The sequence below is a fragment of the Malaclemys terrapin genome, chromosome 4, assembly GCF_027887155.1.
Source record: "Malaclemys terrapin pileata isolate rMalTer1 chromosome 4, rMalTer1.hap1, whole genome shotgun sequence".
Taxonomy (NCBI): domain Eukaryota; kingdom Metazoa; phylum Chordata; order Testudines; family Emydidae; genus Malaclemys; species Malaclemys terrapin.
Genome location: NC_071508.1, coordinates 45,157,442 through 45,181,733, shown reverse-complemented (window position 1 = coordinate 45,181,733; position 24,292 = coordinate 45,157,442). Strand labels below are relative to the sequence as shown.

General features: G+C 45.2%; 1 protein-coding gene across 3 annotated transcripts; it reads left to right on the top strand.

Moving 5' to 3' along the window:
- The first annotated feature begins 649 nt into the window (after window positions 1-649).
- On the top strand, window positions 650-21,842 carry LOC128837438 (cytosolic 5'-nucleotidase 1A-like). Of its 3 annotated transcripts, none has more exons than XM_054028631.1 (7): window positions 650-781; window positions 6,935-6,993; window positions 9,763-9,930; window positions 11,918-12,047; window positions 12,778-12,900; window positions 14,429-14,607; window positions 15,642-21,842. In XM_054028631.1, the coding sequence occupies exons 2-7, from the start codon at window positions 6,949-6,951 to the stop codon at window positions 15,942-15,944; spliced, it is 948 nt and encodes a 315-aa protein (XP_053884606.1). In that variant the 5' UTR covers window positions 650-781; window positions 6,935-6,948; the 3' UTR covers window positions 15,945-21,842. The 3 variants fall into 3 exon arrangements, with proteins under 3 accessions (XP_053884606.1, XP_053884607.1, XP_053884608.1); XM_054028632.1 differs by having other exon boundaries at window positions 650-794; XM_054028633.1 differs by lacking the exon at window positions 650-781 and adding an exon at window positions 1,274-1,307.
- Window positions 21,843-24,292: the final 2,450 nt, after the last annotated feature.

Sequence of the window (24,292 nt, the reverse complement as noted above, 5' to 3'; positions counted from 1 at the left end):
TTTGCTGGACAGGAGGTTTAAACCTCCAACAGCATGGGCTGTAGGAAGAGTGTTTTTATCCCTTTTTAAAATATTAAAAATAATCGTGGGAAATGTTAAAATCTTCACATAATGAACAGACAATTTTTCTTGGCATCCTAGTCATATTCTGTGTTAGCCCCTTTGCCTGAGTAATCAACAAACTCACCGTTTCTCTCTCTGTGTGTGTGTGTGTGTGTGTGTGTGTGTGTGTGTGTGTGTGTGTGTATATTTATTGGTCTAAATTATGACAGTTCCATTTTCAAGGGCCATGAAATGAAAGAGCTGAAAGTGAGTTACAAATAGCTCTGAATCTAAAAACAGAAGGAATTGCAGGAATGACCAAACATACCACTGAAAAGTAACAGAGCACACTGTTGCACTCTGATTCTGAGATTATCACTGCCTTTTCATTAGTAGCCTGGCTGCACCCAGAACCTGTTATTACCAGAGGAGTGTCCTGGGATCCACCCTAAAGACTAAAACCTCTCCCCACAACCTGGCAGCCTGCCATGTTGCGCAGCCTGGGAAATGAAGTCTAACCCTTCCTGTTTGCATTGCAGAGAGGATGCCTGGCTGCAGAGATGACTACGAATCCCAATATGCTGTGTTGCTTCTCTGAGCATGGGCACTGCCACACTCCTTTCTGCTTCCTGCCAGGGGATGGGAAATATAAAGGGTGAGGCAGTATCTTTTTTTAAAAATTGGATGCTGTTGCCACTGCTGTGACAAGCTGCACTGGAGAGTGGAGGAAGCACACACAGTGAGTTTGGCTTGTATGTGTCTATAGACAGCTCTTGTATGTTGTCCTGAGGGCAGTCTGTAAGAAAGATGCTTTTTCCCAAGTAAGAATGAATTAGTTTTCAAGCTGGTCTGTGTGTTTGTGTGTGTGTGCAGGCGTGCTGGAACTAGGGGTGCTGGGGCTACAGGTTGAAGTGGTTTCCATCATATACAGAGAGGGGGTTTACAGCTTTGTTCAATGACTTTCAGCACCCCTGCTATAAAAATTGTTCCAGTGCCCCTGTGTGTGTGTAGTAGGACAGGAACATGGAAATTAAGCAAACTTGGTTTTATGCAGAACAATCAGACCAAGGATGGTAGGGGGGGCAGAGGCAAAGTCCAGCATCACTTGCAAGAACAAAGAAACATCACAGACGCTAAGAGTATGCCTGCACTGCAGCCGTTACAGTGGCACAGCTAGGGTGCTGCAGCTGTGTCACGGTGATATAGACACTTCCAACATTGATGGAAAGGATTTTACATTGACCTAGCTGTGTCTACAATGAGGGGTAGGTCGATCTAACTATGTCATACAGAGCACAATATTTTTCACAGCCCTGAGCTATGTAGCTAGGTCAATCTAATTGTTAAGTGTAGACTTGGCCTAAAGGGCCCTACTGTTGCTTCAGTTCAGCTGCTGGAAGGGAAACATGGATCTGTTTCTTCTGGTTCATTGCTCTTTCCATTTCAGCTGATGTGGTTAGACTCAAGTTGCCTGCTTGGGTGAAGCTCTGTGGTGGGAAACCTCTCTTGCTGCTACATGTTTATAACAATATTCCTTCTACATTATAATGGGAGGGTTGATTTAATTCCCCAGCAAATGCATGTGTGCGCACGGACAAATCCAGCTTCTAATGGGCATCTCCCTCCAGCATTCAGCAGCCTCCCGTGCGGTCGTAACATCACAAATGGCAGCTCATGCCTATGTGCCTTGTACCAATCCATGGTGTTCACATAAAACACTGGGTTTCAGTGGCTGTTCACATTAGGGTGACCAGACAGCAAGTGTTCAAAATCTGAACAGGGAGTGAGGGGTAATAGGAGCCTATATAAGAAAAAGCTCCAAATATCAGGACTGTCCCTATAAAATTGGAACATCTGGTCACCCTAGTTTACATGTGGCATAGAGAATAGGATTCACCGCCTTTGGCTTCAGCCCAGGTTTCTCCTCCAAGAGCTGTGAGAGCTGGAGGTATTTGATATACCCCTATGCTGGCCTGCTGTATCCCGTCTATTAGAGGACAGTGGTACTCAGACACACAATTCATGATCAACATGAGAGCCAACCCAATGGGTTATGTGCACCCTCCAGCATCTGCAGTACTTGAGAGAATGTACCGTTCTGGTTAAGCTAGAGCAGTGGTTCTCAAAGATGGGTACATGTACCCATGGGGGTGCAGAGGTCTTCCAGGGGGTACATCAACCCATCTAGATATTTGCCTAGTTTTACTACAGGCTACATAAAAAGTACTAGCAAAGTCAGTGCAAACTAAAATTTCGTAGACAATGATTTGTTTATACTGCTCTGTATACTGAAGACTGAAATGTAAATACAATTTTTATATTCTAATTGATTTATTTTATAATTCTGTGGTAAAAATGAGAAAGTCAGCAATTTTTCAGTAGTAGTGTGCTGTGGCACTTTTGTGTTTTTATGTCTGATTTTGTGATTTTTTAAGTGAGAAGAAACTTGGGAGTACACACATCGGCGCAGGAACTAGAGGTGCAGGGTGTGCTGCAACAGCCCCGGGCTCCCAGCTGCCAGCCCCGCACATGGGGTCCCGTCTGCTGCCTCTCACGCCCGGGGTCTCGGCTGCTGGCCCCGCACACCCGGGGTCCCGGCTGCCGCCCTGTGCACCCATGGTTCTGCTGCCGGCCCTGCGCCTAGGGGCCTGGCTGCCACCCCACACCCGGGGTCCCGGCTGTTGCCCCGTGCGCCCAAGTCTCTGCTGCCACCCTGCGCCTGGGATCCAGGTTGCTGGCCCTGGGCCCGGGATCCCAGTTGCCACCCCATGCATGGGGCTTTACTCCCAGCCTCAGCTCTGGGGGCTGGACAGGGGTAAGGGGTCTGGCTTTCAGCACTCCCACTAATAAAAAGGTTGCAGCGCCACTGGGTACACAAGACAAGTCTAAGTCTTTAAATCACAGGATTTGGGGACTTCAACAGCTGAGTTAAGGGAAAGGGGTGGGTCAGCTTTTGTGGCCTGCATCATGCGGGAGGTCAAACTAGATGATCATAATGGTCCCTTCTGACCTTAAAGTCTATGAGTCTATGAGTAAGTCTTGAAAAGGGTACAGTAGTCTGAAAAGGTTGAGAGCCACTGAGCTAGAGACTTTCTCCTTGACCACCATTGATTGTAGACCTAAATGTACCTCATACCTGGCGAGTTATTTTCTCTGACTCACCAGAGGGAGTTATAGAGGAATATGCACAGCTAGGGTGGAGCTCAAGCACTGAGTTGTGGTTATTTACAAGCAGGAATATATAACAACAACCCACAAACCACTTGGGTTGTACAGACCACTAAATTGAAATCCCAAAAATATGCCATGATCTAAACCTCTGCAGTCTAGAGACACCATGTAACTAGCTGTGTATGCATGGCAACCATCCAAATTAACGAAACCACCACATTTGCCCCTTAAAATCTCCCTCTGCTTTGATACCTACAAAAAAAACAAGAACAGCCAATTTAGACATCATTATTTTCTGTGTATAGTTGGGATTATGTTTTCCAATGTGCATTACTTTGCTTTTATCAACATTGAATTTCATCTGCCATTTTGTTACCCAGTCACCCAGTTTTGAGAGATTCTTTTGTAGCTCTTCGCAATCTGCCTGGAACTTAGCTATATTGAGTAGTTTTGTATCATCTGCAGACTTTGCCACCTCACTGTTTACCCCTTTTTCCAGATCATTTATGAATATGTTGAATAGTACTGGTCTCAGTAGAGGCCTCTGGGAGACACCACTATTTATCTCTCTTCATTCTGAAAGCTAAACATTTATTCCTACCCTTTCTTTCCTATATTTTAACCAGTTACCAATCCATGAGAGGACCTTCCTTCTTATCCCATGACAGCTTACTTTGCTTAAGCAATTTGCAGATGATACAAAATTACTAAAGATAGTTAAGACCCCAGCAGACTGCGAAGAGCTACAAAGGGATCTCTCAAAACTGGGTGACTGGACAACAAAATGGCAGATGAAATTTAATGTTGATAAATGCAAAGTAATGCACATTGGCAAGCACAATCCCAACTATACATATAAAAGGATGCAGTCTAAATTAGCTGTTACCACTCAAGAAAGAGATCTTGGAGTCATCTCTGAAAACATCCACTCAATGTGCAGAGGCAGTCAAAAAAACAAACAGAATGCTGGGAATAATTAAGAAAGGGATAGATAATAGGACAGAAAATATCATGTTGCCTCTATATAAATCCATGGGTATGCCCACATCTTAAATACTGTGTGCAGATGTGGTTGCCCCATCTCAAAAAAAGATATATTGGAATTGGAAAAGGTTCAGAAAAGGGCAACAAAAATGATTAGGGGTATGGAACAGCTTCCATATGAGGAGAGATTAATCAGACTGGGACTTTTCAGCTTGGAAAAAAGGCAGCTAAGGGGAGATATGATTGAGATCTATAAAATCCTGACTGGTGTAGAGAAAGTAGATAAGATAGTGTTGTTTACTAATTCTCATAACACAAGAACTAGGGGTCACCAAATGAAATTAATAGGCAGCAGGTTTAAAACAAACAAATGGAAGTATTTCTTCACACAACGCACAGTCAACGTGTGGAACTCCTTGCCAGAGGATGTTGTGAAGTCCAAGACCATAACAGAGTTCAAAAAAGAACTAGATAAATTCATGGAGAATAAGTCCATCAATGGCTATTAGCCAGGATGGGCAGGAATGGTGTCCCTAGCCTCTGTTTCCCAGAAGCTGAGAATGAGTGACAGGGATGGATCACTTGATGATTACCTGTTCTGTTCATTCCCTCTGGGGCACCTGGCACGGGCCACTGTTGGAAGACAGGATACTGGGCTAGGTGGACCCTTGGTCTGACCCAGTAGGGCCATTCTTATGTTAAGTCCCTTTGATGAGGGACCCTTTCAAAGGCTTTCTGAAAATCTAAGTACACAATATCCACTGGATCCCCCTTGTCCACATGCTTGTTGACCCCCTCAAAGAATTCTAATAGATTGGGGAGGCATGATTTCCCTTTACAAAGACCATGTTGACTCTTCCCCAACAAAATTATGCTCATCTATGTGTCTAACAATTTTGTTCTTTGCTATACTGTAGTTTCAACCAGTTTGCCCGGTACTGAAGTCAGGCTTACTGGCCTGTAATTGCCGGGATCACCTCTGGAGCCCTTTTTAAAAATTGGCATCACATTAGCTGTCCTCATTGGTGCCCTTGCCCTTGCCTGGGTTCCTTGGTGCTACAGTAACACAAATAACAAATACCAAGGATAATAATAACAACCCTGTTTAATTAATTGGATGCAAACTGTTTTTTGGACAACTCTATTCTGTTGCAGTACTCTTAGCTTTGGCAGGAGACCTATAAAATGAAACTTTGCAGTGAAACATGTTTGCCCAGTGAAATCATAACAAGGTTACTTTTTAGTAATGAAAGTGCTGAATATTTTATGGTTGATTACAGCAAACAGTGCATCATGGGAGATCAAGTCCAGGTAGGCAGCCTAGCCCATGGAGGAGAATGAGAGTATGAGGCACCCAAACTACAACTCCCATGAGGCACCAAAATGGCATTTTAGAATCAAAATATTTTGGTTTTCAGTTGAAGTATTTTGGGTTTTGGCTGAATAGTGAAATTTTTTCGGTTTTCAGGTGTTTATTTTTGATGAAAAATTGAAATTATCTTCAGAAAGCACATGCTTCTTCAAAAAAGTCTCCAGTTGAAAACCCAATTTTGCATCAAAAAATAGTTTTGTTGTAAAGTATTCGACCAGCCCTAGATAAGATCCATGGTTGAAAGACTGGTCCATTGAAGTCAATGGGAGTTTTACCAACTTACGTAGATCTATGATTTCACTCCATGTTTTTACTGTCTGTGTTCTGTACTGGTTCAGTAAATGGATGTGATCTAATACAGACTTACCCCGATGTCTGATATAGATTTGCATGGTAAATTAAAAAAAAAAGACTTTCAATTTAGGAAAGTAAAAGATTAATAAGCTTAATTCATTTCCACAGATCTATGGACACCCTCCATGCCTACTGCACCAGCACCTTCCTCTTACTGAGAAAGAGGCAGAAAGATCCAGGGAACCAGAACCTTTGGTTCAATTTTTGTGCTGATTTATACCAGTGGAGATTGCAAGGAGTATTAATCAAAGCAGAATTTGTCTCTTAGCTGTTCAATGCATTTAGCCTAGTCTAGTCTCCCAACATGCCCCTGTCAGTTAGAGAACTATTATCCCCATTTTACAGATGACAACTGAGGCAGAAGAAGATTTAAGGGACTTCCTCAGGGTCACACCTGGGCTTTGTAGCAGAGCCAGGAACGAAACTCAGATCTCCTAAATCCCTTTCCAGTGCCTCCATCCCAGTCTATCTCAGAATATAAAGGCTTAGCCCTAAAAACACTATGCACAGAGGCCTGAAATGCAAAGGGTCCATTTTTTATTTTTATCACAACTTCTGTTGTTTGACTATTTTTAGTGACTAGTTCTATTCTAGTGCTAATTACTGGATTTCTGAAGCTAACCAACCCTTCATAAGTATCAGATCTGGCACTGGCTGAATAGGAGGCAATGTGGATGAATTTGGTAATGATCAGATTAGATTGAAATGGTTAGATCAGACATTTATTCTTTTGTAGGTGACCCATGCCTGCCGATTGTGGGGGAGGGCAGAGTGAGGGCAGTGGCTTCCGCAGTGTGACTGATCATGCTCAGTCCATGTGAGCATGCCCAGTACAAGCCAAGCAGCAAATCTGGAGGGTGGGGGAGATGACCCTGCCCGCCCCCTCTCCACGCGTCCTCTACTGCCATGCCACTTGTTGATTAAAATTTGAAAAGATTAAAACATCTCCTGAGTCTGAATTTGATCTAACATAGTCGTCAAAGTTTAATAATTTATTTTCTGTTGTTTGAGGTTGGAGATAGAAGATGGCAGAGGCTGAAAGCACAGTTATAAACACCAGTGTGAAACAGGTAAGAAGTTATTTTTTAGACCACTTTATATTTCATATTTCAAGCACTTATGTTCAGTGTGATATTCCTGTAACCCTTCTTCCCATCTAAGTTGGCAGCAACAAGGGCCAGGTTCTGTATCTAGGGGTTCCATTTCAATAACGCAATACAAAACCAGCTTGACCCCCCACCCAGTGACCTGGGACAATTACATACCACCCCCTGGGCACCTCTAAGAGGCAATACTTCCCCTCTCACAAGAACAGAGTCTGAGTGTGGCAGAAAATGTTTAATAACATGAGGTAAACGACATCAGCATTAAATTGGAAAAAACACCACAAACAGGATTCATAACACAAATCATGAGCAAAAGACCCACCCCAGCAAATTGGGCCGTGTCCTTTCCCTTTGGTTCTTGAATCCAGCAACCCCAAAATCACCCAGAGTCCCCAAAGTCCAACATCCCTAAAGTCTCTGTCCCTGATCAGTGCAGCCCCAGAGTAAAAGGGGGGCACACAGGGTGTTAAGGGGCACCTTACGTGATCCGAGGCCGACCGGCCGCCTCTCCGTGGTGTTCTGCCGCAGCCTTCACCACGAGCCACTTCCTGCCGTCCCACGAACTGCTCTGCTCTACGAGCTGCTCCGCTCCACTCACCAACCTGTGAGCCATTCCAGCCACTCCAGCCATCCCCACAAACGGCTCTGCTCGCCATTCCTTGGGCCGCTCCAGTCGTCCCTGCAAACAGTTCCACGCCACTCACTGCTCCACCAGCCACTTAGCAATATAGCTTCAGGCTCCCCAGTTAGTTAACACAGCACTCACTGATCTCAGCTCTTAGTAACTTTAGCTCTTTTAGTGATTTCAGCTTGTAGTAGGGGAGCCCCAGTGCTGGTACACCATTGGCCCAAAGTGAATTCAGCTCAGCAGCCTGTAACTAGACTCCTAATAGAATCAAAGTTAGCTCTGATATTCAGCAGTGGAGAGAGGCAGTAGTACAATTGGTGTTTCAGACCCTCAAAGGGGCCTATACCATCAGGTACAAATACCTATCCCCATTTTCTCTCCATTCACTGGGTTTTGGAACCCATGTCCCTTGTCTAGCGAGTGCTACTTAGGTGATGGTGAGACCCTCTGTCATAAAACAGTTTCATTATCCTTGATTCACATAATCAGGGTAACAACACTTTATTCCTCCTGTCCCGATAACAGAGAAACTGGGGATCCCACCCCATCCAAAGTAACCACTTTCAGTTGCTGTTGTCTCATGCCAGGCGGGTGGGTGTGCCTATGCAAACAAGATCAGCCCCTGGAGTTCTTTTCCACACTCGCCATAATTCACCACCAGATGTCAGGGTAGAGCTCATCCTGACTCTGCTTACATTCCAAAATCCACCAACAAAGAGAAACAAGATATAGGGATCTGAGCACAGTAATGGGAGCTAGGAACTCCTGAAATCTACTTCTGATTTCAATTTTGGAGCTAAAATGTTCATGCCAGGGGAACTAAAGAATCCCTATTTTCAGGCACTTAGATAAAAGCAGCTTGGTTTTCAGAACTACTGAGCAGCTGCAGCTCCCAATGAAGTTATAGGAGCACTGTGTAGGGGAACATCACAGGATTGAACCACCGGTTATATAAAGAGACGGTGAGACTGATTCGTTTGGAAAAGCCTGCCTTTGCAGTGGCTGAAATGAAAACTCACAAGTGGTAGCATCCATGAAGAACATTATTGACTTTTTATTATTCTTGCAAGAGTGGAGACAAACTGGGGTGAAAAATGCCTGTGAAGGAAGGTGGGGCTGGTGATGTGCAGTGAAGCTAATCTGTGTTGGCAGGAAACCGTGGATGGTGTCATCTCTGTTGAAATTTACAGCTCTGCACAGGTAGTGGAATGAGGCTATCCTGTGTCCAGATCAGCCAAAATTATGGAGCAGCTGCCCAAAACTGTCGCAGACAGACAACAGTATACGCCATGCATGCTGCCAAGTTGGGAGGGCCGTGACCACGAACCTTTGCCTGCCCTATCTTTTGTGACCTGAGGGGTTGAGAGTGAACATCATAGACCCAGGGTGCATCTCTCTCCCTAGGTCCCTCTCTTCCCTGGATTAAGCAGGGCCAACAACAATCAAGTGTGTGTCATGCTATCCAAAGCTCACAGCTGCCATGGTGGGGTTTGAATCTCAGGTGTCATGCCTTAATTCATCCTGGTCAATGAATATATGTAACAAGTGAGCTGTTGGTAGAATAGGTGTCCTATCCCATATCTATTCTTGCCTGGTCTGACCCCAGTGTACAGCTCCGTTCATCCAGTAACTTCCACCTGAAACAAACTTTGTCCCAGCTGCTGTAATATGTAAGATTTAAACACACTATCTAGGTTCTGAATGGGGGACTCCACTAACTGGGGAAGTGCACTATCAGTGTCCACCCACCAGCTCGCAGACAACACCCACAGGTGAGGGAAGGTTTGTAGCATCACTGTGACACTGGTGGTGCTTTAAAGATAGGCTGGATGGAAGTGGTCAATCACTGTGCCTGCTCAAGTCTTGGCCCTGAACGGCCCCACCTCTGAAGAGATTGGCTGCCTGTGGTGGGGGTGTGAGCAATTGCAAGGCTCACCCAGGTGGTTGTATTTAGGACCCCAGGAAGTGTGTGGGAGAAGGGAGATGATGTCAGAGCCTGCAGTTCCCACTGCTCCTTTGCAGCACCCTCTCCTGATTGATCATTGCCATCTCTTTCTTTAAATCCACCCCTCTCTTCTTTTTGGATCTCCCACTGCCCACTGCAGAAAGACCCAAATGAGGCGCTGGTCATCGCCGTGACAACCAGGGCCATCTTCAACCTGGAGGAGGAACATCAGCTGTTCCTGACAAAGGGCAAGGAAGAGTATGTGAAGTATCAGCAACTCAATGAGGATAAGCCCTTGGAGCAAGGTACAGCCTTCGCTTTCATTCAGGTGAGACGCCAGCAGTGGCCCCCACTCTCATCAAGATGTGTGTGAAAGTTGGTCCATGATAAAGTTCAGCCTTCAGTTCCTTCAAGCCTTGTGCTCTTTGGCTGGGGCATCTCTCCCTGACGAAGGCAAAGAGTGGTGCCTGACTCATGGTGAGGTATGGCCTCTGCTTTCATCCAGGTGAGATGCTTCGGCCCAGATTCTCAAAGGTATTTAGGTGCCCACCTCCCATTAAAATCAGTGAGAGTTTTAGACACCTAAATACCTTTGAAGTTCTGGGCCTTTGCCCATAGCCAGGTGAAATCTCGGCTCTTGTGAGGTCAAGATGCTTCCAGCCTTAGCTCTTATCAGTATAAGGTGTGGTCTTTGCTGAGGTGCCTTCCTCAGACATGCATAGGAGTGTGACTCTTGGCTCTCATTTGGAACAATGAAATATACACGTGAGTTGTGTGTTGTTCTGTTTTGTGGAAGGATACATTGCGGACACATAAACCATCAGGCACCATTCCAAAACTGACAGTGCCCAACTTGGATAGCACCACATCACTATGGTATTTTTAAAAATTATTTAGTGTTTAAAGCATAAATACCAGCCTTACTGCCATACCCAGGATGGCAGACAAACTGTAAGGAATCAAGGAAAACTATGGACTCCAAATGACACTAGTTTCCTCACCACAACCATCCTAGAAACCTTACCTTAGAAAGAGGGAAGGTTAGAGACAGAGCAACATCAGCACCATGAAGTGACTTCTTGAGCAAGGACATAACAGCAGCAATTTGGAAGGAAGATGACACCAGCAGAGGTTGGTGACATCTGAAAGTGGGTAGGCAAGTTGAATTATATATATTTAGTGTATATATAATAGACTATGTATAATAGACAAAATAGGCTAAATTCAGGCCAAACATATGTTGACAGAAAAGGATGTGACCCAGAATAAGGGGTCTGGGGAGCTGTCATTCCCATGGCTGAGGGGAGCTGTAGGCCACGCCGCAATACATGCCGGGAAAGGGGCAAGGATAGCAGGAGTCCCTTTTCATCAGTGTGAGAGATACTGGGGAGAGAATAAGACTTGCTGTTCGTCTCCCCACTAGGAGAAAGGGAGAAACACTAGGAAAAGGGCAAGAGCTCCAGGTCTTTCTGGTCAAAGGGCCTGGGAAGAGGCCCAAGAGAAAACAGCCAGAGGGTGGGGTGAATCATTCCAACGAGGGGGTGCCTATTGCAGAGCAAAGGAAGTGGCATGAAAGGGGAAGTGAAGCGGGGCCAGAGTTGGTGCTTCTCTGTCGAGGGCCTGAAGGTTGGAGCTTGCAGAAGAGAGACGGCACGAACTCCGCTGAGTCAGAGGGAGAAGCAGAGCAGGGGGCATTGCTGTCATACCCGAGGGAGGAGAGGAGAGTAACAGACCCTTAAGGGAGGGCTGTGATCCAAGGAATGAGACTGGGAGCAACGTTGGATCCTCATTACCTCAGAAGGGGTGGAGTACTTCGGTTTAACCAGAGGCTTAAAGTACCAAAACCAAATTACTGAGAGAATAACTATGGCAACCAATAGGCCACTGTTAAATTTGGCTTCTTCTGGCTTAAGCCCAGGGTCAGAGCTGTTGGCGGTGGAAAGGCAGCAATCTCCCCTCTGCATCCAGGGGCCCTGCATGGAGGGGACATGGCTAGAACAATCAGGGGACACACTAATGTTAGCCTATCCACTGCAGGACTCCTGTAATGCCCTAGGGCAAGTTAAAGCCGTCCCCTCCCGCAACAGAATTCCTGAGGCAAAGTACATGGCAATGCTTTTGTCTGCCCTTCTTTGAGTGGTTCCCCGTTGGGCGCAGAGGGCCACTGTCTTCTACATTTCCCTACACCAGCAAGAGCGATTCTGTCTCCTGGATGGGGGGACGAATGCTGGAAATTGTGTGGCAGCAGATTGTGGGTACGTTTGTGAGTATACAACTTTGTAAAACAGTGTCGTGTCTCCGGCTGTTTCATCCAGGCCGTGCAGTTTGTGAATGAGAAACTCCTGGAGAGAAACCCAGAGGAGAAGGGCCTCTTTGATGTCATCATCCTCTCCAACAACAGTCCAGAGAGTGGCATGCGCATCGTCAACAGTGCTAAGCAACATGGTAAGGAGATCCCACCTCTCATTTGAAGTCAGCCCACATTCAGTGAATGGGGGGAAAACTGTCATCCGATCCTCCAGAGACTGCTGTGAAATAGATGAGGAGGTGGATCCAGGGGGGATACACACCAGTCTGGGGACAGGTGGTATGGAAGGGGAAGGACCCAGCCTATGTGTGGGATGGTAGCACAAAAAGTGGATGAAGTGAAGGGAATGTTGCGGGAAATGGCTGGCAACCTGAGAAGGATGTTGCATGAATGTAGGAGATAGAGTGAAGATTTAACATTGTGAGGGACATTGTGTTGAGGTGGGGAGGAAAGATAATGGTGGCTGTGCTGAGGGTCACTGCATAAGTGTAAGGCAGCAGGATGGGGGTATTGCACTGATATCTGGAGCACCTGTTGTCCTGGCAGTGTCGTGACATCAGTTGAACAAAGGGACATTGCATTAGGGTGTGTCGGCCATGGCAGGAGATGTAGGGAGCACTATGTCAGTGTGTGGGCTGGAGCACAAGGCAGGCTGGAAACAGAAATTAAAGATAGCTTTTCAGCTCTGCCATAGGTTTGCTGGGTGATCTTGGGCAAGTCATTTCCCTGCTCAGTGCCTGGGCTTTCCCATCAAGTGGGGATAATGATATTGACCTCGTCTGTAAAACACATTGAGATCCATGTACGAAAAGCGCTGTGTAAGAGCTAGGTATTAATTTGATTTCATTTACTTTTTCTGACGTTAAGGTTTGGAGATTTCCAAGTTTTGCTTTGTCAGCGATGAAGATTCCACCCAGTACTTGAAATCCCATAATGTCAAGCTCTTCCTCTCAGCCGACAGGATGGATGTGTGCAATGCACTCCAGCGAGGTGTGTTTTCTCCCTCTCCTCTCTCACCCAGCCTGGGATTTCATTCTTATACCTGGGCCTTACACCGCCTCCCCGCATTAGCCCCAAGATGAAGTTATGTCAAGACTTGCTTTTCCAGAAGGGTTTATTACTCGATTCAGAGAAGTGGTTCTGTGCCGATCTTGACACATTACGTCTCAGCCTGGAAACAATTCAGAACCTAACAGTTTAGCTGTGTCTAGAAGTCACACATAACTCTTTGATGATGCATGTCAAATGAACTAGCAGGTCTCCGGTGCAACTGGGCAAGTAATTCATAATTCATCTGTTGCTGAAGAGTTTAGTCTCTTTCTGTTTACCAGATACCCACAAACAGACCATGGGTTTTCTCAGATGTATTCGTTATTCTAAATTCTACATCAAATAGTTTGTGTGAATAATTGTTGCCTATGAATTCGGCCACAAGTTGGTCATTACGAGCATCCAGTATTGTAAATTCAAGCTGTTCCTGCTTCCGGATTGAATGAGTCGCTGTTAGAATCAGGTTTGCAGAGCACTATAATTATAAATTGGAAATTTGCTTTCTGTGATTCACTTAAAATTAAGCATATGCTGAAGTGCTTTCCTGAATGGGGATGAACATAAGCATGCGCTTAACCTCAATCAGGGTGTAGGAGTCTTTCCAAGGACTTTCAGGGCCAGAGTCTCTCTTTCATGAACATTGCTGGTTTGACTGGGACCTCGCCCAGCTGTCGAGGTTCCTTCATTCAGGCAAACAACACAATCCACAAGCAACTTATGTCTGAACGAGAAATCTTTACTTTGCAGTGAAGTAAAACCCTAAAGCTGCCTGATTGAGTAAGATTCCTGGTTTAAAACCCATTTCCTGGCTATAATCCCAGTATGTGAGAGTGGGCAGAGAACCCCTTTTCTCCATTGCAGGAAGAGGGCCAGCATTAGGCCAGGTGCATAGAAGAATATAGTGGAGGTGCCAGCCAGTTTCACCAGCTGCACCAAGTGAGCATGTCTGGGTTTGGCAGGGTAGGATAAGCACAGGCAGGAGAGTGCTGGGTGTACATGGTGCATAGGTGCAGCAAATCACGCTTTCCACAGCACCTATGGAGGTGTCTCCAAACAGTGACATCTGAGCATTGCTTCTCCTTCCCACCCCCAGAATGGCTCTGTCGGATGAGCCCTATTTGGAGATCTATCATCTCTTTTCACTTGGGGAACCCAAAGCTGCGAGGGCCTGATCCAAAGCCCATTGAAGTCAGTGACAGTCTTTCCATGGATGTCAGTGGGCATTGGATGAGGTTGTAACAATTTCCCAGAGGAAGCTATGCCTATACTGACTGCTCCCCAACCTGTCCTCCATTGCATGCAAGCACAAAGTTTTTCTGTGACTCCACTGGCTGCCGCATGGGGGTGCCCTGCTGAGCAGCATCTCCAGGCAGCCAGGACTCATACTCTGGGCCCTCACCGGAGCGTGGACACAGTCTCTCTGGTTCCCATTCTCAGCCGGGCAGTGACACTTCTTTCTGTCCCACAGGAGTGTCAGCGGCTCTCATCTTCCAGCAGGAGGTGCAGACCCCCAGCACCCAACTGCGAGTGGTGTTTGATGGGGATGCCGTGCTCTTCTCAGATGAGACAGACCGGGTTTTTCGAGAGAAGGGGCTGTCAGGGGCTCTGGAGTATGAAAGGGCAATGGAAGCCGTGCCCATGGGAGAGGTATGTTAGCTTGCCCTGCCTTAATGGGCTTCCCAGTCCCTACCCTTGCTTCTAACCTGCTCAGTCTGGTTGTGTTACACTCACCCACAGTGACCAGTGAGTGGGCCCTCCTGCTAGGGTTTTACCAATAGCCCCTTGCAGCAGAATACGCACAAACATTCATGGGTGGCCTCTGGCCTATACATTGACTGCTTTGGCCTGATCCAACACCCCATAAAAGGCATTGGAGAGTCCCCCGTTGGTTTCAGTGAATGCTGTAACAGGCCATAGGTCTCTTCTCCTGTGGATGAGGTTTGTGACACTAGCCCTGCTCTGAAATCAGATAGGCCACCTGTGAATATTTGCTCTATTTCTAACCCTCTTCCCAGTCTGCAAACCTTTATTAGCAAATTCACTGTCCTTTGTTACAATCAACTGGTCCTCTTTTTGTGGGGCTGCCTTTTGGAATGTGTCCATCTGCTCACTTAGGACTGAGATAAGGCCACAACATTCACTTCCATTTCCGACCTACTTGGGGTTTGCATCAAGTCTTCAAAAGTGAAGGGTTAGAGCACTAACCCACTGTGCTACTACACAGTTCACACTATGGCACAGTTCACAGACCACTGGTGCTCTGCCGACCACTTGCCGGAGGAGAGCTGACTGGTGGCACAGTGTTGGCTCCCTCTTGTTTCTAGCTGCTAAGCTGCATTAAAAGATGGGTACATGCTATTCAGGTTTATGACGGGTTTATGCTATTCAAAGCATAAACTGCTTTCCTAAAGTCACGTTTCCATGTAAGCAATTGCTGTCATTGCAACAGGGATGTTTTATGATTGATGGGTGGGGAAGTGTCCACGAGACCATCCCTCTAGTTAATTGTGGTCCAGGCCCTGGAAAGTCCGAGATCTGCAGCTGTAAGGAATCTACATTCCTAGCCTCTGTGAGAAATTGCTCCATCTCCCTTGAGCTCTCTTTTCTTACTATTTTTGTGCAAAGGTGAAATTAACCCCTCCTCGTGTTCTCCCAACCTCTAATCTCTGTGTGGTTTCCAGGGTCCATTGAAGGCATTTGCTATGCATCTTGGGAAGATGCGCAAGAAGTTCAGCCAGGAGAATTCCCCTATTCGCACCTACTTGGTGACTGCCCGCAGCGGCCGGGATATGGGCATCCGTGCTATCAAGACCCTCCGCGAATGGGGGCTGGCGATTGACGAGGCCTTCTTCATGGACGGGGCTCCCAAGGGCCCTCTCCTCTCCCAGATCCAACCCCACATCTTCTTTGACGATGGCCTTCATAACATCCAGGGGGCTCAAGATATTGGCATACCCTCTGCCTTGGTCCCCTGTAACTGCTGATGGGCAGGGATGAAGGGGCAAAGGTCCTCCAAGGATCAGGCCTCCCAAATGCAATTGGAGAACACAAGGACAAAGCTTCTGCCAGAAGGGATAAGGGAGGATTTCTAAACCTGTGCTAAGCAAGCTCAGGGGAGAGGGAGAGAAGATGCTATGTGCTGATGTGGTGCTGGATCTATTACTCTTGGGTCCCTCTCTTTGTTCCAAAGACAGGGTCCATCTGATCCTGGGGATGTGGCAACAGAAGGCCAAAAATCCACAGGAAGGAAGGATGCTTGAAATGTAACTATTACGCCCATCTCTTGATCTGCCTTAGCCGTCTCTTCAATGACTGCAGCCCTGCCAGCCACTAGGGATAATGTGCTCCACCACTCATGTCATACAAGCACTGAAACCACAGCTCTAGTGACGAGACCATGTGAGCTGAAGACAGCATGTAACTGTCGTAAGAGGCAGGCAATGTAAGCTCGGCCTGCACTCAGACGTGAGGGTTGGTCTTTGGAGCGTTGGGCCAGTACTGCTATTCAAATACCAATATGCCCTCTAAACACTGCATTTGTTGGGGGTTGTGCTTTTTCAAAGGAAACTATTTTTTTTTAGTGTGTATGTTTTATATATATATGGGGCCAAATCCTGAGGGGTGCTGAGCAGCTAGTGAGCACTTGCAGCTTCAGCACTTCAGCAGGCGTTTCAGATGCTCAGCACCTCCCAGGATTTGAGTGCCAGGGACCAGGGACTCTGTCTTCTCATAGATTCTAGTTTGTAGGTATGCCTTACATTGGGCCTGATTCTGATTTCCCATTGGTGTAAATCAGGAGTAACCCCACAGAAATCAGTGGAATTATATCAGGGTAAGTGAAATCAGAATCCAGTCCTTAATATCTGGTAGTTAATTTAATGTCAACGGCTCTCTCTTTCACGTCTCTTTTCTGCTCAGTTCTCTCTTTTCCTGCCAGCCACGCAGCCTCTCTGCTGCTCTCTCCTCTAAATGGCACAGAAAGATCAAGTCACTGTCAGTTTATAATGCACAACACTGCAAAGCTGCTTTTCTTGCAGTATCTCGAGTATGTTTGTGCTGAGAATAGGGTAAGAATGGCAAGCCCTACGGTATATCTGGTCATTCACACTTAGGATCCAAGACAAATCATGTCCAACGTTATTTTCCAGAAATAATTTTTTTAAGAACTAAGTCTGTGTTGGTTATAGCTGCGCACAAATATGATGCAAAGCCCTCACATAGACATAATATACACAGGATACTAGAGTTATTTCCTGTGTGTGTGTGCGCGTGTGTGTATTTACATATATAGAGATATAAATTATGGGCCAGTTTCTCAGTTGGTGTAAATCTGTGGTAGCTCCTTTGACTCGAGGAGCTATGCCAACTTAGCTGATAATCTGGCCCTACAGGTATGGTGCTGCAGTAATGATCTAGCACTCCATTTCCTGTGTGCTCTTGCCAGCAGCAGTGCTTTGATTTTAGTGCTTGGATCTCAGCAAACTATTCCAAAAGGGGCAGGAAGATTCAAAAATAACAGCAGAGAACTGGGGTAGTAGGAGAGGGCTTAGCTGAGTGCCTTATTCTAAGCACGCTGCATTACACATTCCTAGTTTCTGTATCTGAGGCCTGTTGTGAGCAGTTTTGGATATTTTGGGGTTTTTTACTGGACAGTAAGCAGTAGGATGGAGCCTAATTTATATTTGCTAACCTGAAGTTTCTTTCCCAGGGCTGAATTTCAGCCTTTTGTCTATGCACACATTCACCACCAGAGGTCACCATGCTGCTCCTTACTGAACCAGGTTTCAGTTAGTCTGTATCAGCAAAAACAATGAGGAGTCCTTGTGGCACCTTAGTGACTAACAAATTTATTTGGGCATAAGACTGACCGCACACTTGGTAAGGCAACTCCCATCCTTTCATGTATCTTTACCTGCTCCTGTATTTACCACTCGATTCATCTGATTAAGTGGGTTCTAGTCCACGAAAGCTTATGCCCAAATAAATTTGTTAGTCTCTAAGGTGCCACAATGTTGTTTTTACTGAAACAGGCATGTTGGCCAATTGATCCCATCGCTGCTGTGGCATGCGTCCAGGTCACAAAATCTGGGCAAACAGAACTTAGCTTTTTGCTTCAAGGGGGCTCTTACAAGCAGTGGATGAAAAACAATGTTTAATTGACAAAATATGCCTTGAAAATGCCCTTTAAAAAACATTAGTGGAATCTTCTCTGTGAACCAGCCAACCATCTCACTGCTCTGCATTGCACATAAAAGACCTAAATTCCACTCCTGGAATGGAATGCTGGTCCCTTTAAAGGGGGCAAGGAAGGGTTCTAGTCCCCTCCCCCCCGAGTTTCATAGGGGAGGTCTACTTACCCTAGCCCCAGGTGGAGCTCTTAACTGCAACAACTTGCGTGTGATATGTGATGAGTTTGGAAGCTGGGAGTAGCACAGCCTTTCGGCTGGGAGTTTGTTTATAAACAGAGGCAGGGTGATTAAGATAGCAAAAGGCTTATCATTAAAGTAAATTAAGGATTCTTAGATGAACCTGAAAATACTGCCAGGCACTTCAGTTAAAAGATAGGAAACAAAGGGTAGGAATAAAAGGTGAGAATGGAGAGAGGTACATATTCAACATATTCATAAGTGATCTGGAAAACAGGATATGCAGTCAGGTGGTAAAATTTGCAGATGATACAAAATTACTCAAGATAGTTAAGTCCAAAGCAGACTGCGAAGACTACAAAGGGAACTCACAAAACTGGGTGACTAGGCAACGCAATTGCAGAAGAAATTCAATGTGGATAAATGCAAAATAATGCACTTGGCAAAATATAATCCCAACAATACATACAAAACGATGGGGTCTAAATTAGCTGCACCCGTCAATAAAGAGCTCTTGGAGTCATTGTGGATAGTTCTCTGAAAACATCTGCTCAATGTGCAGTGGCAATTAAAAAACCTAACAGAATATTGGGAATCATTAGGAGAGGGATAGATAATAAGAGAAAAATATCATATTGCCTCTATATAAATCCACAGTACACCGACATATTGAATAGTTCGTGCAGATTTGGTCACCCCATCTCAGAAAAGATATATTGGATTTGGAAAAGGTACGGAGAAGGGCAACAGAAATAATTAAGGGTATGAACACCTTCTGTATGAGGAGAAATTAAAAAGACTGGGATTTTTCAGCTTGGAAAAGAGATGACTAAGGGGGCATATGATAGAGGTCTATAAAATCATGAATGGTGTGGAAAAATTGAATAAGGAAATGTTATTTATTCCTTCACATAACACAAGAACTAGAGGTCACCCAATGAAATGAATAGGCAGCAGATTTAAAACAAAAAAAAGAGTATTTCTTCACAGTCAACCTGTGGAACCCTCTTCCAGGGGTTGTTGTGAAGATCAAAACTATAACAGGGGTCCAATAAGAACTAGATAAGTACATGGAGGATAGGTCCAGCAATGGCTATTAGCCAGCGTGGGCAGGGATCCAACACCCTGTTCAATAGGCACTGACTCCATGGGTGCTCCGGGGCTGGAGCCAGTAGGGGCTCAGAGGCAGGACTGCTATATGCAGGAGTGAGTGTTGCTCGAAAGCAACTTTCCGGCCCCAGTGGTTAATGGAAGGAGTGACATGGACTCTCCTAATCACTCCCCTGGCTAGAAAGATGCTGGCTGCACTGTGAGAAACTGAAGATGAGAAGGTTAAAGTAGGGGAATGCATGTGAGGTGCTGGTGAGGAAGAATTCTCAAGCTCTAGTGGAAATACTGCGGACCACTGCATACTGAGGAAGGGGGAGGTGATGCTATCTCTTTCGTAGATAGATTGCTAATAGCAATAGTCTTCTTCAGCTTGCCACTCCTGTAGTAGACCCAGAACCTCTGGCTGACTTACTGAAGTCCTCAAATCTTGATTTAAAGACTTCAGGTTACAGAGAATCCACCATTTATTCTAATTCAAACCAGCAAGTGACCCATGCCCCATGCTGCAAAGGAAAGCAAAAAATCCCAGGTTCCCTGCCAATCTGACCTGGGGTAAAATTTCTTCCTGACCCCAAATACAGCAGTCAGTTAGACCTCAGCATGTGGGCAAGACTCACCAGCTAGATACCTGAGAGAGAATTTTCTGTAGTAACTCAGAGATCTCTCGTCTAGTATCCCATCTCCAGCCGTTGGAGATATTTGCTAATTGCAATCACAGGTGGGCCATATGCCATTGCAGACAATCTCATCATACCATCCCTCAAACTTATCAAGCTGAGCTTTAAAACAAGTTAGGTTTTGTTTCCCCCCCGACTCCCCTTGGAAGGCTGTTGCAGAAGTTCACTCCTCTGATGGTTAGAAACCTTTGTCTAATGTCAAGCCTGAACTTATTGATGGCCAGTTTATATCCATTTGTTCTTGAGCCGACAGTGGCCCTTTGATAACTCTTCTCCCTCACTGGTGTTTATCCCTTTGATTTATTTATAGAGAGCAATCATATCTTCCTTCAGCCTTTGGCTTGTTTAGCCAGAAGAAAGCCAAGCCCCTTAAGTCTCCTCTCCTAGGGCAGGCTCTTCGTTCCTGTGATCATCACAGTAGCCCCTCTCTGCACCTTCTCTGTTTGATTGTGCTGTGTGCTGATGAGTGATGAACTGAAGGCAATCGTGCAGAAAGGGTCTGACATCCATTCTTCACCAGTAATAGATTATTGCATGGCACAGAAGAGCTGGTTGAAAAATCTCATTTTATTTCAGCAAAAATGTCCAATACAAAGACCTTGTCTTTAAATGGCTCGTAGGAAAATGTCGAGTTTTTGACCCAAAAAAAAAAAAATTGACAATTTAGTGGAAATTGAACCATTTTCAGGACACATTTCACCAGCACTGTCCTTTTTGGTTGAAAAAAAAAATTCAACTGAAAAATTACAGCCAGGTCTAGTCACTAATAACAGTGACTACTGTCCGATGATAACAAATTCAGTCTGCCTCTGTTTTAGCTATGAAACGCTTGAGTATCACCTGAGTGAAATCTAAGGTTTTATTGCACCAGTCCCTAAAAAGGAGGTGAATCATAGATTTCACAAATGGAAAAGGCCTGTTAGGTCATGCCTGTCAGTGCAGAATTGTTCCCTACAGCACAGAGTCTCGTGTTTCATCCAGTCTATTTTAAAATGTGCCAAGGGATTGGGTTTCCATCATTGTTCCATAGGCTAATACAGTGGTTCTTAACCTAGGGTGCACGCACCCCCTGGGGGTGCGAGATGCCCTTTGTGGGGGTGCGAGACATGCCAGATTAGCCGCTAATAGATTCTCTGATATTCAGCCTAAGTTTTCATTTTTGTAATGTCATCCCATATTCACTCAGTATCAAAGGACCACACGGTGTCTTTCCATCTGGTGCATATTTATGTCCATCCAATAGGAAAACATTGCATGCGATCAACCATTGCAGCCATCAGAAATGAATGTTGTTTGCTGTTTATATTTAAATTTTGGTCTTACTTTTGATGATGACAGATGCCGAGAAAAATTCATGGATAAGAATTATGGTAACACTGCTGTGGGGCATAGATGCATTTGGAACTGGTCAGAGTTTGATAACGAAATGTTAATAGTCCCAGACTGGTGATGACTTGTCTGCTTAGGGAGTGAGGAGGGTGTCATGCATTAGAGGCAAAACACTGCACACCAGCATGAGAAAAACATGGACACATGAGATCAGCAGATTATAGCCACAAACTCTATAGCCCCAGTGGATGAACAAGAGAAGGATCATGGGGAGAGGAGGAAAAAAGGTGAATCATTTCTATTTCAATGCGATCAGAAAACGACTTTTTAAAAATGATTTACAAATTCCATTCCTGCCAATGCTATTTTCTTGGATAAATAAATAGATGTATGAACATCATTTGACGGTGAAAAGAATTTTTTCCGTGTGTGTGTGTGTGTGTGTGTGTGTGTGTGTGTGAATAAAAGGGTAAAAAACAGCCTAATATTTCTTACAGTCCTATTGTACACTTGAAAGGAAAGTTGAGTGTTTATTCAAGATTTTTATTAAAAACATGCACATAGTCAGACAATTTATTAAGCATATGTAGCTTCGTTCAGAGTCCACTGAAGTCAAGGGAAAGATTTCCATTGATTTCAAAGGGTTTTAGATCAGCCCCTTAAGGAAGCAAGTACATAAAATCTCTGGTGATTTAACATTGCTTCTAAAAAGTGTTTTCCCGGGTACCATGGCTCTGAAGTGTCTTTTGTTTGAAGAGACATCATTCATTTTAGTCCCCAAGTTACCTATATTACAAATAAACTCAGAAACTCCTATTTACATCAGGATTGAGTGATTCCTGATAGAAGAGCCCACCGCATTTTCAGTTTCCTGCATGAATGATTGTTTTCTGTTCCTCATTTTGGTCTTTGTCAAGCGTCGTGTCCCACGTTTGGGCCTTTGTAGGTTAAGAAATACACACTTTGCTCCTCTCTCTCTCTGTCTCCTCCCTCACCCCCAACTCCACCCACTTTTACAGTGTCTTGTGTGTTATGGTGCCTGCTGGCCAATTTCCTATATTTGTTCCAAATATTTATATACTACATTAAAAGAACATTCGGTAAGGTTGCAAAGTCAAGCTTTCAAAAGTTTGGAAATACCAGAAGGTTGCTTGTGTAATCTTAATTTGACCTCCTTTTGTGTGTGCATTATAATCCAGTCTTTAATTACATTATCACATACTATTTTACCACATTATCCCTGCGTCATTCAGAATGTCAATGAACAGGACATTAATGTTGTTTTAATGCAATTTCTGTGTATAATTGCCTGAGTTTAACAAAAAAAGAAACCTGAAAAAACAAACTCAGCATGTGGCAGCATATCGATACCCATATGGGACATCGACAGGGCTGGAGCCTATAGATTCATTGTACAGATCTCTGCCACTTGAGCAAACAGGGTAACTGATTGCAGTAGTAGGTTGTCATCTTTTATGTGGACTGGCCCCTAGAGGCAAATGATATACATTTTGCCAGTAGGTTTCGCAAATATTTGCTGACAGCAGAGGAATGGTGAGGCTCAGGAATCTTGGGGTCCTGGCTCTGAGTGGAGAGTTCTTTAGTGGTCACAGACCCTTCTGCCCCTTTCTATTCTAGTCTGTCCCTGTCCCAGTCCCGTCTCTTTCCCACCCCCTTTCCCTGGCTCCTCAGCTCAGTCTCCTCCCCTGGCTACTCCCAGTCTTCATTCCCCCTGTGTTCCTCACCCTAGGCCTTGTTTCCTTGCCTGTCCAATCTGGTCTTCCTGGCAGAGTTCCAGTATTCTCCCCACTCTGACTCTTCATCCCAGCCTCCCTCCTCCCCCAGACTCATTCAATCTCACTCCCCTCGCCCAGTCCCAGCCTCCCACTCTAGGTTCCTTGTCCCAGTCTGCTTGCCCAGCCAGTCCCAGGCTCCTTCCCATCTGCTCATCTTATCTCAGTTTGCCACCCACTAGTTCCCAGTCTCAGTCTCCTCCCCACTCCCTGGCTCCTTATCACAATTCACGCCCTCCGCTCTGCTGGTTCTTGTACACTCTCTGCATTCAAGTCAGGTGGCTTCTTACTCCACACTGACTGGGACTAGCCATGGGAACATTGAGAGCACAGGAGAGGCCATCTCCCTGCTTTCAGTCCCGGTTCTTGGTGCCCCAGGAGCAACAATTGCAGAGAAAGGGCACCCTGTGGCCCTGAGTGGGGTGCAGATGGACTCTTCAGAGCACTTGGCTGCCAGAATCCAACCACTTTATACTGAGGATTTGCAAACTGAGATTTTTCAAAGGGCTCTCACATGGCCATATGTAGGCAGTTTTTCATGTAAAAGGCACATTTCTGACATCAAGGCAATTCTCTTGTCCAATTTCAAGTCATTACTCCAATGTACACAAGTGGTAGAACTGCTCTACAAAATGCTTGTAGGAATATTTTTAACGTGGGCCAAATAATGTATTTTCCCCTGATCTTGTTCTTATAAACAGCTGAATTGTTTTTGCTGAAGCTTAAAAAAAAAAAAAAAAAATTCAACCTGAGGCCAACACCCGGCATGGAAAATTTCAGCTCAAACAGTTGAAGTTATAAGCAACTGAAAAGAGGATCTTATCATGGGAAGTGTTGGGCAACTTGAGCTAGAGGTGTCTCTTCCAGCCCCTCCTATTATGTAAAATCCAAACACGGAGTCATCTCTTTAGGAACAACCAAACTTGACATAAATTCCCCAACCTTAGACGTTTTCGTGAACATTCATGTTTGTGAAAATCATTTTCAGTTCTATATTTTCACCAGTAGGTGCCACTCTCCTTTTTTACATGTCTTGCAATGCAAGGTGATGGGAGAA